Source organism: Bombus impatiens, unplaced genomic scaffold (assembly GCF_000188095.3).
Source record: "Bombus impatiens unplaced genomic scaffold, BIMP_2.2 scf_0208, whole genome shotgun sequence".
In the NCBI taxonomy this organism is placed as follows: Eukaryota; Metazoa; Arthropoda; class Insecta; order Hymenoptera; family Apidae; genus Bombus; species Bombus impatiens.
The window spans coordinates 174,572-190,926 of NT_176627.1; the positions used below are offsets into that span (position 1 = coordinate 174,572).

General features: G+C 33.7%; 2 protein-coding genes across 10 annotated transcripts; both read left to right on the top strand.

The window, feature by feature from the left end:
• Positions 1 to 613: 613 nt before the first annotated feature.
• Positions 614 to 8,325, top strand: LOC100749791. 3 transcript variants are annotated; one of them, XM_024366279.2, is made up of 12 exons: positions 614 to 1,691; positions 1,787 to 1,931; positions 2,006 to 2,188; positions 2,448 to 2,599; positions 2,676 to 2,772; positions 2,900 to 2,966; positions 3,035 to 3,275; positions 3,898 to 4,087; positions 4,920 to 5,010; positions 5,084 to 5,239; positions 5,317 to 5,410; positions 7,573 to 7,788. In XM_024366279.2, the coding sequence occupies exons 1-12, from the start codon at positions 1,520 to 1,522 to the stop codon at positions 7,641 to 7,643; spliced, it is 1,659 nt and encodes a 552-aa protein (XP_024222047.1). In that variant the 5' UTR covers positions 614 to 1,519; the 3' UTR covers positions 7,644 to 7,788. The 3 variants fall into 3 exon arrangements, with proteins under 3 accessions (XP_024222047.1, XP_024222048.1, XP_024222046.1); XM_024366278.2 differs by having other exon boundaries at positions 615 to 1,691; positions 5,327 to 5,410; positions 7,573 to 8,325; XM_024366280.2 differs by lacking the exons at positions 5,084 to 5,239; positions 5,317 to 5,410 and having other exon boundaries at positions 7,573 to 8,325.
• Positions 8,326 to 8,822: 497 nt separating this feature from the next.
• Positions 8,823 to 14,242, top strand: LOC100749239. Of its 7 annotated transcripts, none has more exons than XM_003487927.4 (10): positions 8,823 to 8,977; positions 9,049 to 9,276; positions 11,494 to 11,530; positions 11,736 to 11,862; positions 11,966 to 12,059; positions 12,373 to 12,488; positions 12,578 to 12,814; positions 12,895 to 13,100; positions 13,171 to 13,239; positions 13,996 to 14,141. In XM_003487927.4, exons 3-10 carry the CDS (start codon positions 11,503 to 11,505, stop codon positions 14,139 to 14,141), a joined length of 1,023 nt encoding a protein of 340 aa, XP_003487975.1. In that variant the 5' UTR covers positions 8,823 to 8,977; positions 9,049 to 9,276; positions 11,494 to 11,502. The 7 variants fall into 7 exon arrangements, with proteins under 7 accessions (XP_003487975.1, XP_003487974.1, XP_012238735.1 ...); XM_012383312.3 differs by having other exon boundaries at positions 8,824 to 8,977; positions 11,367 to 11,530; positions 13,996 to 14,242; XM_024366289.2 differs by having other exon boundaries at positions 8,824 to 8,977; positions 11,382 to 11,530.
• Positions 14,243 to 16,355: the final 2,113 nt, after the last annotated feature.

Below are 16,355 nucleotides of genomic sequence, written 5' to 3' on the forward strand. Positions count from 1 at the left end.
AATAGTACTCTCATACAATTAAAAAAATTTGCTATTTTGTAAATGAAATGTAGAATACGATAAAAAGAATTTCATTGAAAAACATCTGGAAGAAAAAGGAGATAATATCTTATACGATCCATGCATAACATATTGCTTAGCACCGTACCTTTTATTGCTTTTTACAGAGTAAAAAGTCATGGACATTCTTAATAGCTTCACGATAACATGTTTAATGATACAGATATATGTAGCTATCGATCAATATTTAATCGTTCTAGAATTAAATTTTTCCTAAACCCTGGAAAAAATTTTTGGTCAGTTGGGAGCTCATAGTAAAATCTTGTCATATTTTTCGACTTTTATGGATAATAATATATTCTACTATCGGGTCGGCAACTAAGTAATTATGGATTTTGTCATTAGGTGGCAGTGACAAAATCCGCAATCACTTAGCTGCTAACCCAATAGTTAGAAGTAAGTCACATCATAGTAAAAATAAACTTACTATTGTATGACGATTTATCATTCTTGCTATGAATCTTCAACTATTAATATATTAATAATATACGAAGAAGACAAAATTTTATTATTAATTTAAATTTCAGTTTTATCGAAAACAAATACATTTATCTCGTGTAATCTAATACATTTAATCTAATATGTTTAATTAGTTGACGGTTAATTAGTTGTTGGAATGCAATTAAACAACGTATAACAATTCAGAATTTACTTTCACCTTTAAAAACATCGTTCTATTTTATATATATTTCATGAACAATGCGCAAGATATGAAAAACAAAGAAATGCCGCGACAGAGATAACAAAGAATATTCCTCATACCTGATATTTAATGTTATTTTGTTAGATTATCTTCTCACACACAAGACATCGATGAATACTTAAAACATCGTCAATTAAACATCAACGAAGCTATAAGCTTTGAAACTCATTTATAATTATGTGTTTTGTGTCCACCATGAGTTGTAATTCTGTTTACACACTTTTTTATCGTCGTTTTTATCTGCCGTCAAACCACACCCTTAATTTACGTTTGTGTACAATAGACCACTCAAATTGCACGTATCGTTGTGTTCAGAAGCTTGTGTATATATTTACGTCATCCTCTACGTCGAATCGTATTTCCGGCAACCTAAGAGGAGGTTACAGTCAGGCTGGCCCTACGTGGACACAGAGAACTTGGCAAAAAAAGGAGACGACGCTGCACTACACGGAAAACACACGATTTGGAGATTAAACAAAGGGTTTCCTTGGCTCGCGAAAAGATTTGTGCTTCCTCGAGAAACGCCATGATTAACTCTTAACGCTCCGACTTTTAATTGTGAATATCGACCGGCAACTCCAACTCTCATTCTCATCATACTTCGATTTGCAAGTTTTTAAATATCAAATTTTAAAGGGTAGAGCGCCGCACATCGGTGGTGCTAGAGAGGCACATTTGTAGAGTTAAGGTTAAGTTGTGCGCGAAATAAATTAAATGGCGGGAATGCCTCCGTATAAATAATCGTACGAGTTCATTATGAAGATATATTCGTTGATTTACACATTTGTAGCGTATATTTTTATAGTGATGGCTGATAGAAGAAATATCATCTTATCGAAGGGAAAGTCGTGGATTGCAGATGAGTATTTTACGAAACTTATCAAGTTGTCGTTTACTTCTTCTGGATGCTGCAACGTTTTCTTAAGTGGTTAGTAAAAATAAATTATGGGTTTTATTTACGTTTCTTTACTTAAATTACTTAAAAGTTATGAATATAATTTAAAATTATGGAATTTTATTTAGATACGACTGAAGATTCGGAAACATTGTTCAGTCAATTCAGAAGCATCTATCCATCCAATTACCTCTTGAAATCGAACACGCACGACTGCCACGAATTCTTTTTGTTGGGATCAAGTGAAGAAGGAATCATGGAGTCTATAAAAAAGTAAAATAAGAGAATCATGTTGAGTGTATAAAATCTGTTCCGTTTTTAATAAAAATGTAACTGTTTCATTATAGAATACCGTTGCTACAGTGGAATACAGAGATTCTGATTATAGTGAATAACGATATTTCCAATGATTCTCGTCTATTGAATAATTCTATGTACGGAATTGCAAACATAAATATTGTCTCTATGTCGGGAATGTGGATACTATCGAAAGACTACATAAAACCGCGAGTCTTTACTAAAGTTGACAGGTAATAAATAAATGGTGATAAATAATACAAATTACGATAGAACTCCATTTACTAAAAAGAAATGTTAATTAATTCCTATTATGTAAATGAACCACAATAGCTAATAGAACGAATGAATAGATGTATAAAATAAGATGTATTTATATAACAGCAATTACAAAAACAAACAGTTTTACCTAAATGAAGTTCTACCATAAGAAGAAATTGTAAATATCATTTCAATGTGTGGCATTATCATCTTCTTTGTTAAAATGCAAAGATACAAGGAAATCCAGATAAACGACAAGGTAAACTTTCGTGGTAGAGAATTACAAGTCTGCAGCGATTATATTCCCCCTATGACGTACTTAAACCATACAATTCAAAAAACGATTAATGGTGTACAAGCAGAAGTATACACAATGGATAGCGGTATATAAATAAATGAATCACATAATTTAATGCAACCTTTGCCATAAGAGCTGTAAGATATATTTTTAAAATACAGATTTGGATTGGGACGGTATCGAAATGCAGTTGTTTCTAATAATGGCGGAGAAATTAAATTTCACGTGGACTTTGAGAAAACCAGAGGGAAACTACACGTAAATATAATGAATATAATCATTCTTGTTTTCATTAGTTCTTTGAATTATTTGTTATTGTTCATTAAAATGAAAAATTGTATTAATTTAGCTTTAATTTGCTTTTAACTTCATCTTAATTTGTTAGATATGGCAAACGAATCAACGACACATATTGGACGGGCGGTATAATGCAAATGATACGTGATCAAAAGGTACACTAATTTATTTATTATAGAAAATTAGTTAAAAATCTTTTTATATTTATCCTGTGTTTCTGCAGGTAGATTTAGCGTTCGCCAGTATTTGGCTAATATTGGATCAAGAAACATTCGTACAGTTATCCGAACCTTGGTATCAACTACATATACATTTTTTGGTACCTCGTCCTCATCGAACCACAGGCTTTTTGGCGCTCAAAAGACCATTCTCAGAAGAAGTTTGGCTCTTACTCTTATCTGTATTGCTTCTACACAGCTTCTATACATATGTTCGGACTTGGATTGATCCCAAATTTCCAAAACGTAAGGAATCATAAAAAATACTTTTTGCCATATATTTCATCGTCATATTATCATCTTATAGATTCCAAAATACTATAATTCTTCAATCATGTTCTTTCATTACATATATGTATATATAAATATATATAATATATATTTATATTTATACAAACCATTATTGATAATACTATCCCTTTGCGGACGGGACAGTTCGAAGTCAACCGTACCGTAGGGCCAAGCTGCTGCCGCGATAGTCAGTAAAATTGCCAGCGCACATTTTTGCATAGACGCGATTCTCCACAGGATAAATAAAATGACATGCATGTGAGTCTTTTATATACACGCATATATGAAATATATGAATTTCTCGACCATAGCGAAGCGTTTACGTGGGGCACATATATGAATCTTCTGACTCTATCAGTTGTTTTCGTCAAACGCATATATGAGTTCCTCAGCCAAATTGATGGTTTATGCAGAACGCATATATGCGGCGGTAATCCACAAAGGGCTATATCATTTATACAAACCATTATTGATAATACCATATAATCCATTTTTGATAATCTACATCATTGAATAAAGAAATAATAAACATACTCAGGAGTCAAGAAAGAGTGAGTTTCTAAAATAATCTTTTCAGGATATCGTAATTTTCTAATTATCCTAATCGATCTGATCGGCTGTGTACTAAGCATGTCGGTACCGAAGAGTGTCGGAACCACGATGAACAAACTACAGATTCTTTTCTGGCAGATTGCGGGCTGGTTAATAATTACAGCTTATTGCAGTAGCCTTGCAGCTAGACTTGCGAGTTCAGGCTACGAGGACAGGTAACACAGAATCGAAGTGTCTAATTATCAGACCACTACTATAGTTTCGCTTTAACTGGTCTCTGCTTTTACTAATCGCATCTGTTTTTGTTGAAGTAGAAATAATTGCTCTACACATCAGTATATGATTTTGATAATATTATTTAATATGCAAAGTAAGTACGTAATTATGGAAGTACGTTATATATACTACAACCAGAAGTGTTAGGATACACACTCTATATATACACACAAACACACAACATATAAGGTTGCAAAGTGTTCGGCAACAGGTGTAAACAAATTTAATGGATTATTCTTGAATCTAAGATAAGATAAAAATCAAGAATAAAAAAATTTGTTTTTTAATTATTGGCAATTAAAAATTAGTCGAAATATCCCTGTACGCGAACAAACCTCCTTACACGAACGAAAGTAGCGGGGTGCGCAAAAATCCTCAAATCGAACGATACATAGACAACAGCTTACCTTACGTAAGTCGTAGAGAAGAAAATTATAACATTTCAAGCCATAAATCATCCTGCACGACGTTTTGTAAGAAAGAACGTAGATTATACATCATGCATGCCTACTCATTAAACTGCATAACAGCATATCAAAAACCGCCTGATGGAATTTTTATATATATCTCTATATATCTAATGTATATCTATACATCTCTAATAACAGCACATATAAACAATGTTTATACAATTTTCATACACGTGCCGCGACCATGTATGTATACACTAGGTTAGATTTATTGCAAACTTTACTAAATTTCATAAGAAGCAAATGAGGATGTCCACTGTGCAGATAAATTTAAATAAAAAATCATAATAAATATTTTTAGGATCGATACCATCGAACAATTTGTTCAAGCAAATTTGCAATGGGGAAAAACGGGTCAACCACCTCCGTTCGCCGATTTCTTCGACCTCACGGTACGTCATTTCAATCAAAATGATAATTTCCCAACATTCACATTAAAAAAGAAAATACATTTGATTTAACTAGAATCCACATGCAGCGCAACTGCCAAATAGATATCGTCAAGCACAAAATAGTACACAGTTAAGACAATTTATTATGCAAGGTAATTACGCTATTCCAGGAAGAATTATAGACACCGTTTTTTTTCCAACCGACTATATATCAAACGAAGACTTAAAGGTATCTATGCATAACTATATTCCACATATGTTTCATACATGTGTTGAAAAAGAATATTCAAGTTAAAAATAATATAGTTTATAATAGAATTACAGATTGATGAGAGAACCTGTGGGACACTTTTATGCTGTTTTTGCCGTTCAACCATGGCTTCTGAAACCCATAAACAGGGTAAATTACGATTCTCAGTATCAAAACTCTACATAAATGAATATGGCAGGAGAAAAACATGATGAGTGCAATTTCTTTAATTTTTTTGTTTTAACATCTCTCCACAAATTAAATAGGAAAATGTTAATATAACATAATTGGAAATGGAAATAATTTGATAGGTACAAAGGTGGACAAAATTTCTTTCAAAATTATTGGTAATAATTGAAGTCAACGAATTTTAATGCAAGCGATATTGTAACATTTTTAATACTGTAATTGTTTTTTCGACCAATCGCGGGGAGACGAGCTCGCGAGGAGGGACATCAACGAGAGTCGTAAATTCCCGTTACGATTATAGCAATCGACACCGCGAATTGACCGATCCCCTGATTTCCATTAAGATAATAGTGGTGGTTGAATTAGTATAACACTGTGATTCACAGAATTATGAAGTTTTATTTCCAACACTTAAGTTACACTGTTGAGTAGATATAATTCCTTGATGACAACTTGTCGCCCGAAGGTAAGATAGATATGCACGCTAGAGCAAGGTTCTTGGACTTGAACTTCGTACGTTAATGGACGTAGCACTAGAGGATACTTAGTAGAGGACGTGAGTGTTCGTGCTCAGGTGTTAGATTTGGACTTAGTTGGTGAGTTTTAGTGATTGGTGTGTCTAGCGCACGGGACCATCGGATTTGTTCGTGACGATTTTGGCTAAGAGAATGAGGGAAATGGGCTTCGTTATTAATTGGTTAAACGAAGGCTGGCGGACTAGGAAGGGTCTGTGCTGTCCTCGATAGAAAGTTGTTATTAGGAAGCATTGTACGCGGGAAAACCCAACTTTCCTTTGTCAAGCCGTAGTAAACAATATTCTTTAGAAGGTGATTTAGAAAAGATATTTGTTCTGTCTGCAGGACCTTAGCAAGCAAATTAATGGGATTTATGACGGGGGCTTAAAGTTATTGAGGGTATGCCGTAACAAGGAGCGAAAGTCTGGTGTCCGTCGGGCCCGCGGTGTATGACCTGGTCCAGGTAGAGAGTCGCCAGGCGTAACAGTAATATTATGACGAAGAATATTTTGAAGATCGTGAAGAAAATGGAAAACATATGTTTAGCTTCAAAATCGAATATAACTCTCACCCAAAAGTCTTACGTAAGGCATGATATTCATATGAAAAAGGAAGCATACATATATAAGATATCAAAATTATAGAAATTAGGATTACTAGTGGTTTCTATCCTATATGATAAATTTATTGATAGATGGATTTATTTACGGTGGTTTAAACAGGAAACGATGGTTATTTAATATGAGCTTAATGCAGTAATGTGATATAACTAAGTTAATTCACAACTGACAATTAACAATTAATAACTCATAACAATTCGGCAACTAATGATTAACCAAGCCGCAATTCTCTCTCTCTCTCGACTCAACTGACGACTCGCAACAAATGAACTCCTCGCAACTAGGCTCTCAATTAACAACTGACTACTAATCGATTTTCTTCCTCAAGCCTCTCTTTGTCATCCTCTCGTATCTCCATTATGCACGTGTTGCGTAATCGTCCACGATTATGGTCACACACGTCTTCTTCCGGGTATTATTAGACGGAAGGACCGAGGACATTGATAGACCGCTCGACTCATTGAAATTTCCTGTCCCTTTTGACATTTAGGCTTTCTCGCAACACTGTTCATAGTTCACCCGATATTTTTTAGATAATCCACGATACTACACATATATGTACGTTACAGTACTGATGTATTGATAATTTTATTTAAAACATATGTGTAATCTGAAATTCATGATCTACAGTAAATACCCAAGTTTTTGTAAAAGTAAGGAATATCCTAAGATATTTATGAAGACGATTGTATAAAAACAAGTTTGATAATACGGAATTGATTGACGGTATAGTGAATTGCAAAACTATTTTCTATTCTATTCTATTTTATTATTTATAATTTTATATTATTATTTGTAAGTTTAGTTTATTTACAGATATTATATGAAATAAAAATATTACGTAAAATATACCAATATTATATATGCTAATATTATTCTACATAATTTGTTTATCTCATGTAGTATCTATAAATTTTAACGATTTTTTTACTCTGTATCTCATAAATATGTATCTATAATAATTTCCATTTTCTTCTTCTGTATACAGATCATTCTCTGGTTAAAGGAAACCGGTATCGTTATTTGGCATTTGCGCGATATTATTCGCAGACGGGATAACTATAATTTACGCGAGGTTCTCGTGGAGCACGATAAGTACGACGGACACGTGCAAGTTCTCGGATTGATGCCGCTCGGCGCTGGATTCTCCTTGTTACTCGTTGGCATGTCGATTGCAACGTTTGTATTTTACTTGGAGTTGAGACGCACTGCTAAAACTACCTCTGTTAACAATCGTCTTCGCGATATCGATAAAAAACACGATGCATAAAAATTCGATTTCACAGATGACGCAATCATAAACATACAATAATGTTATATAATTGCTAGATCATTGTACAAATAAAGCAATCTCGTCATCAAGTTGTTGACTATACTAATCTTTACAAAAATGTGAAATATCTCAGCATTAACAATTTGAGGACGAGATTTTGTTGTCATTTCTCGACGAAATATGTATTATTGCAATTTGTACGTTTAAGAATTTAGAAAGAACAAAGACTCTTAAAAGTTTAGAAAGTAAATTGTAATCTAGACTCCGAAATATTGCACAACAATAACCGCTGAATGTCATTCATGGAACACTGAACATCGTGTATACATATGTGGTATGCAAGCACAACCAACGTAGAAATATAGTGTGATCGTGTAGTAGCATAGTCGTGATTTGAATACATCTGCTTACTATTGATTCCAATAGAATAAAATAGATAATACACAGCTCAATAAAATAATATAAAATAAAAAATGTTTTGCGTCTATTATTTCCTTATAAAACGAAAGAAACTTTTGAAATTACATCAGCACGATAGTAAAAACGAATCTGAGTATGTATAAAGAAATTACAAGATATTAATATATAAGTTAGAAGATTTAGTGAGATCATTATTGGAATTTGTTTTGTTCTAAGGAATAAAAATGTGAGAACTTTTGTTAGTAATTTATGATGCTCATCCTCGCGATCTAAAGGTTAATTTAGAAAACGCGAAATTTCCTTTAATATTTATAATAGTATACTTTATACTATTACAAAGCTGATCGTCAACGCTCGAGGGTCAGCCTGCTAAGTTCCATGACTTACCTAATATATAGTACTAAGAATCCTTCATATTTCAAACGCATGAAAGTGCAATAAATGATGCTTTGTGAGCGAATATGCTGATTGGTCATTTTCTTGCGTTGGGTGAAAACCAATCAGCGTCCGTATTTCGGAATCTCCGCTTCAGACTATATTAGAGCTCGACATGGTATCTGCAGTTTCGTTTATGTCGTTCAACCGCGAACATCAACTAGGAAATTATTACATATTCGAGAGAGAGAGAAAGTCTCTTTATTAGAAACAATTGATATAATCTTGTTCGTGATTTCGAGTCAATAATATCTTCTCCACCAGAGTAAGTTATAAATAATTAATTCTCTTAACCTTTCGAGAGAAGGGTTTCATATAGTCTGATCTTTACGGTAGCATGCCCACTGGAAGTAGAGCATTTGAAAAAATAGCAGCCCCACCTGCTTATCCTGATTCATCAACATCTCAAAATATTCGTGGAGACAAAATCGTTCCATTAGTCGCAACGATCAGTTGACCGCCTTCCCAACCATACCCGACTCATCAACGTCTCCAATTATTTGTACCATTACGTGGAGTGAAGTATCGTTCGTCAGTGAACAGTCACACGGGGGTTTTTCAATTGTAAGCAGCATCGATATGTGTTCGCGGACAAGTATGATATCGTTAATCATTCGTAATGTTCCATCGTATATCGCGTCGCATCTGTTTCGTAACGTATGATCATACACATTCGTAAGCATTCGTAAATGTCATTTTAACCGAGAAGGCTACATTTTCAGACTGGTTTCAAGTTTCAAATTTTATCAATGTAATTATGACAGTCGTATGTCATTCCAGTGTTGATAGCGCTAGCTTCAAAAAACGTGTACGAATACTTCTGCAATTGTGTTCGAAATATTAGATGATCGTGATAAATTTTGGTGATACAGATGCAATATAGGTGATATAGGCATTATTAGACAACAATCAACAGTCTCTTACGTTTTGATTTTTGAGAGTTATCAATCACAAGTTACTCAGAAACTACATTTATAAATCAACAATGCGATTACGAAATCAGTTCCGTTGATGGAAGTATTAGTTCAACATCGCGCTGCATTTTAATAGTATTATATCCATAAAACTAAGCAGTACGCTAACTGACAATGACCGGTTTATAAAGTACGGGATAAGAATTGTTATATAGATTTAACGACACGGACGGTGAAGTACAATAAAGCTGCGCGTGCAATACGACGTAGAACAAGAGAAAAGTAATCTTCATTGTCTGATAATTTATGTAACGAGTTACGAGATTTTTGTACAGTGTCCCAGTTTTTTTAGGAAAATGATATTAGCATATCGTACAAATGAAAATAAGAAAAAGATGTTGCATAACTATAGACACAAAAGTGCTTTAATAAAAAGATTAGAACGAAAGTAACTGGTCAATTTTCGTTTAATGTAGGTCTATGTCGATTGTATTTATCTAATCTGTTTACTCAAGTTATGTTTATAGATTGAGATTGTGATAATATGACTGGTATTAACACTAACAACATTGACAGTTATTAAGTTGTATGATCTCGTATTAACATGCTACGAGAGTTTCCCAATAGAAAATATGCCAATATTTATTTTATTTGCGGTTTCACACATGTAAATGCTTTACCTGCTGTACGGAAATATCGACGAAGACTTCTCAATAGTAACATACAGTTTAGGAGAGTTCATGGCCGATTATGTGAAAGCGGATCGTTCCATTGTGTAAAGTAAAAGCAACGATATGTAAATGAACGTGACGAAAATCGAAATCCAAGGATTTTGAAAGTTTGTGATGATAATACGCTACAGAGAAAGTATTCATCGAGCTTTTTATAAACTAAGAATACTCACAGCTACTATTTGGCGAACGCTGCCTAGTAATTACATTGCGTAACAGAAACTTTCGATCATTGATTATGGAAAGAGCCAAAATCGCGTGTTCTCCTTGAAAATAATAATTTCTAATTAAACATTCAAGAAGGTATTTTTAATACGCGCAATAACCATTAAATCCACACTCTGTTCGAAAAAGAGCATATTAACGCTAATTCAAATTTAATATGTTGGAAGGAATGTGTAACAATAAAATATTTACTTGGGCCTTACTTCCTACAACAGCGATTAACTGCACATACTTTCTTGAATCTTTTGCAAGATGAATTTGATCCAGAATTGGCAGGAAACATGCCACTATTTTTTCGTTTTAAATTTATGGATACAATTAGATAGTTGTGCAACACATTATGTTGTGGAAATGTGGTTAAACGAGAATAATTCTCACAAATAAATAAGTCAAAGAGAACCAGTTACTTGACCTCCAAACTTCTCAGACATTACACTTGGTTTTTGCTTATACGAAACAATGAAAGGCCTACCAGATAAAACTTAATTCACGTGAAGAGTTAACGCAAAGAATTTTATAGAAATTATAGAAAACCAAGAAAATATTCGCAATGTAGCAGATTCAATTTTTTATAGACGTCGATTTTGTATTAATAAGAATGGGCGATACTATGAAATGGAGCTAATGAAAATAAATATTATCTGTTGTTATTTCGTATCTTGTAATTTTTTTAACTAAGCTCTTCAACTTAGGCTTATATAACATCTTTTTCTTATCTTCACTCGTAATAAAATATGTTGATATCGTCTTGTTGAAATAATCTGCGACACTTTGTATATTGTAGATTTAAATAAAATAGAACCTGTAACGAAGCGTTAAAATACAGTGAAAACAGTGCCGTGTTGAACGCTGTAATTTTCTATGCGAAATCTTTAATTCTGACATTATTTCAAAGAGAACGTTTTATTTAGCGAAGAACAATGAAGACTAAGAAACACATCAACGACGGTAAATATTTATTTAAATACTTGTGTATTTGTTTTTTCTTTTTTTTTTTTTTTTAATTGTATAAGTAATACATTCCTTTCATATCAACACAATGAAAGTGGATTAACCTTATTGACATTAATGTGGATCAACCTTATTGTTGAGATGACAAATTTTTATCTGCTACTTTAGAAACTCATAATTACTAAATGTTCGTACCTGTTAGCTCAACCGGCAACAGTGGACGAGCATTTTCAACTGATCTTGCACGATAGGGAAATTATTGATCATGACTTCGTAAAAGTGACACCGGATGATCTACCTGAGTGGTTCGATGAAAAGTTATTCAAAATGTGAGTAGAAAATTAAAATAAATAATAAAATTTCCCTCGAAGTGTAAGTGATTGTGACAAGCAAAGAAAACACATAAATAATTAATGAAAATTATAATTTTAGAGGCCAGGAATATTATAACGGAAATTTACTAGGATTTGGAGCTGCACTTGCGTCAGGCCTGACGGTGATATTAGCCGTTCCAGATATACTCGAGGTAATTTACATACTAACGCGTTTTAATTTAGATGGAAAATCAATTAGTTTTTTCTACATCAACAGCACAAGAAAGTGTCAATTAGAGTAAATTATTCAGATTTTAATCACAACCTATAATTAAATACCTAACCTCTCTATAATTCTATTTTTTGGAGATTCTGCGTTGTCAAATCTAAAAATATTCTTGCAAATCAAATATTCTTTCAAAATCCGCATATTCGACCAAAGTAACCAACGAGAACATCATAAAACCAAAATAGAAATGATAATTACTGTGTTGTTCAAGTAAGGAATATATTTTTATTTTCAAGGTCCTTCTTTTCACCAGGCAAAATGCCACGGTCAACTCGTCTTACAAGCGATTCTCCCAAACGCTGCTACTCATGTACGCGCTCTTTCACTCGGACATGCTCGATCCAAATTCGAAGTGAGTTTCAAAACATTCCATTAAATATCGCATAACAATATTCGATGGAACCTGTGATATTAAATCTGCTTGAAACACTCCTATTGAAGATGGTTCAGTGCGCTGAACGCAATTCGACAAAAACACGCGAAGGTCAGTAAAAAGCGTGTTAAGCAGAATCTCCATGGGATATACCAGAAGGACATGGCGATCACGCAATTCGGTTTCTTAGGGTACGTCTTTGTGTGTCCCGAGAAAATTGGACTGGCGTACGCTACTGAGGAGCAGAAGATAGGTTTTAATCATTTTTGGCAAGTGACGGGTCACCTATTGGGTGTTAGCGACAGGTAATAGGTTTATAAAATATGCAAAGCAAAACTGGAAATTCCATGATAAGAAATGGCTCCAATTGTTGCGATCTTTTTAGGATAAATATTTGTAGAAGAACGGTGGAGGAAACGATAGAACTATGTAGAAGAATCCAAAATGAAATATTGGTAAAACATTTAGAAAATCCGCGTCCAGAATTTTTACGGATGATGACAAATATAACGCATGGATTGTGGTACGTCGATTTGTCAATAAACGAGGACGCTTTCCTTGCTCTCGCATACGATCTAACGGGAATAAAATGTTAGTACATTTAAGTATATTTTATTTACTTTTATTAGAAAGGCGATACTGAGCTAATTTTCTTTTTTAGATATAAAGCCCATTGGCTGGTACTCTTATTTGAACCAAAAGACTCGTGAATTGATATTACAATCATGTAGTAAGTAATTGCTTTTTGCTAGAAAAAGGAATTAAAAAGTATGTAGAAATTATAGAATAATAACAGCATAAAATACGTCAGATTCAATCGATTTTGCTTATAAATCGATCTTGAAATTTAAATATTAAGTTGCGTAATATGTCCTGTCGCGATTCTTTAAATTCTTAAATACATGTACTTACTCAGTAGTTCGTGCGGAACCTACACATCGCATTTGTCCATCATACCAAGTTTTTTTAAATGCAATGTAATCGATTTGTGTGAAATGTGTGATATATCGGTAATCTCTCTTGTTGAACGTCTTAGATTTTGTCCAATTAAACTTGCTATTTTATTCATACTAATTGTTATCGGTCTGCCACTTCGTTTTCGATCTTCCAAGTTGTAGCCTCTATTATTATATTTTCTAATTCGTCTTTAAGTAATACGTTTGTTATCGCCATTATTATCACCATAAATATCTTTTCTTTAGTTATTCCGCAATCTCTTTCCTAAAAATAAAAAGCCATCAAATGCTGGAAATGAATACATTTCAAAGATGCACTTTTCTATATCAAAACTAAAGAAGAACTAATCGATACTGCAGATAAAATACTTGCAAAGCACACTTAACTCAATATCTTTATGCATCCCAACTGTTATAAGCAACAACTCCAGATAACTATTACACAGGACTATTACATGGCTTATAATTATCTAAAATAAAAGATTTCGTACATTCCTATTCGATACTTTTTTAATAAAATTGTTTTACAGATATACCGTTCATTGGCTGGGTGATACGACAAATATTCAATTTAATACTCGCAGTGTCTTACTGGATACTAGAATATCATCCACTGATACCAATATTAGCATTTGGGAGAAATAATGCAAAACTTTGTCTGTATTCAAAAAATTAATATTATTATAATTATTGTAACATAGAAGATGTTCAGCAACAGGTGTAAACAAATTGAATCAGTTATTTGTGAAACTAAAATAAGATGGAAATCGAAACTGACCAAATTGCATTTTTGACTTTGTTCTTTAATTATTGACGATTAAAAATTAGTCGAGATATCCCTGTGTGTGAGCAAACCTCCTTACATAATGAAAGTAGATTAGCCTAAGCAGCGGGTTGCACAGGAAACCTCAAATCGAACGATACATGAGTAGCGTTCTCACATATCTCACATAAGAAGAAAATTATGATATTTGAAGACGTAATATGCACGATGCTTTGTAAGAAAAATCGTAGATTTAACATTATACCTACTTACTTATTAAAATCCATAACGGCATATCGAAAACCGCCTCATGGAATTTTCGAGTAGGGAGCATTAATGTTTCCTCTAATCCTTTGGCTCCATAAATAATTAATAAATAATAGCACATGTACATAATGGTTATACGAATTTCTGTGCGATTTTTCTGTGGATACCCACTGTCAGTACGATCGCGGAGTGTGTGTAAAATTTATATAATGATCATTCTTTACATTATATATACTATATATTAATATATAATATTATTGATATTAAATAATAAAATGGAAACATGTTTTAAATGGTGGTATATTTGATAAATTCAATAATTATAAAAATATATAATCCATGTTGATCTACCAGATTAAAATTGCCTATTTATTGAAATTTCGAACGAAGTACGATTTAAATGTCTATAATTATTTTACTTCTGAAACGAGTTCGTTCAGAAATGAGTAATATCGTATATACAAACATATATATTTACATAAAATACATGTATTTATCTGCGGTAGCAACTTTATTCTATGTATGTATACTGTATCGATAATGTCGCATGTGACAGGAAAATGATAAGAAATCATCTAACTGTCGAAATAATGTAACACGAAAAAGAATTACATGCACATCTATCCTATGCGTTGTCTATACCTGGATGTACCTTATCGATGTACATATCTATTGCTTAATCATCAAGTGCTTCACAGAATTGTATTATCTATAGTCGATACCACTAGATTTGCGACCGATAATGAAACGAGTTATGATAATAATACTGATCACCAGAGTTCGTTGTGTGTCACATAACGTTAACTAAATATTTAAATGGTAATAAATGATTGATTAGAAATTCATTAACACAATCATAATTCATTAAGCCAGAATGAATTAAACATGATCTGTAGATAATATGTAGACTTGTCATTTAACTAATGATTGAGCGTCTCAAAAAACACAGACAACTTTCATTGTAACCAACAGAAAAAGAAAGACATACTTTTTCAGAAATATATAACATACCTTTACCGGTGTGCATATCGATAAATCTATTGTGGTGAAGAATCATCTGAAGAAATATCGTGAAATGAAAATCCTAATGATCGTGCATTAACGACGCATTTACCATTTCCTATATCTCGATTATTAACAGCATTTAATAAATCGTCCGATAGCTTTTTACTTCAGAAACACATCAATCGGTCATTCAATCGAATCAACCACTTTCCAGCTATTTCCTCCATGCCATTCCCTGTGTCTGTAACTGTCAAAAATTGGTCATTCTATCTGGCGGCGAGCATATCCCGATATCCCTGTCCGGCACTGGCGATAATTATCAGTTGCAATTTGTCTGGCACTGTTCTCCGCTCTACTCCACCCACAAACACCGCTCGAATCTCCACTCTTGCGCGCGTTCATCCATTCGGTGTGCCATTATCCCATCTCTCGCCGCGCAACGCCATCCTCTCCCTTCACCCTCCCCCTTCAGGATCGCAGGATCATTTTTTACGCGAGTCGCGTGATTCCATGTTCGCCGCATCTTCGATGCGAGCTGGTTAGAGAGACTCGCGTGAGAAGTAAGTCTCTGCTCGCACACACCTTCGTGCATCGTGCCAGGACACGATCGCTCGCGTGCGCGCGCGTTTAGTTCGACTAACACACTGAATCACAGCAACACACACACAAACAAGGAAACGCACACCTGCTCGCTTACTTATACACGGAGGAACGGAGGCGTATATAACACGGGTCCCGAGTACATAATACACAGCCATATATCCTTCTGTCCCGTAGCTACTCTCCCTCGACCCTGTCGCCTCTCTTCTCGGTTCCTCTCCTCGTTCCTTGGCACACCGGCCCTTCCCGCCCCTC

Coding starts and splice junctions, on each gene's coding strand:
- LOC100749791 (XM_024366278.2), top strand. CDS start 1,520: ATGAAGATATATTCGTTGATTTACACATTTGTAGCGTATATTTTTATA. Junction 2,773..2,899: donor AAACCAGAGGGAAACTACAC/GTAAATATAATG, acceptor TTAATTTGTTAG/ATATGGCAAACGAATCAACG. Junction 2,967..3,034: donor AAATGATACGTGATCAAAAG/GTACACTAATTT, acceptor GTGTTTCTGCAG/GTAGATTTAGCGTTCGCCAG.
- LOC100749239 (XM_003487927.4), top strand. CDS start 11,503: ATGAAGACTAAGAAACACATCAACGACG. Junction 11,531..11,735: donor TAAGAAACACATCAACGACG/GTAAATATTTAT, acceptor CGTACCTGTTAG/CTCAACCGGCAACAGTGGAC. Junction 12,815..12,894: donor CTATTGGGTGTTAGCGACAG/GTAATAGGTTTA, acceptor CGATCTTTTTAG/GATAAATATTTGTAGAAGAA.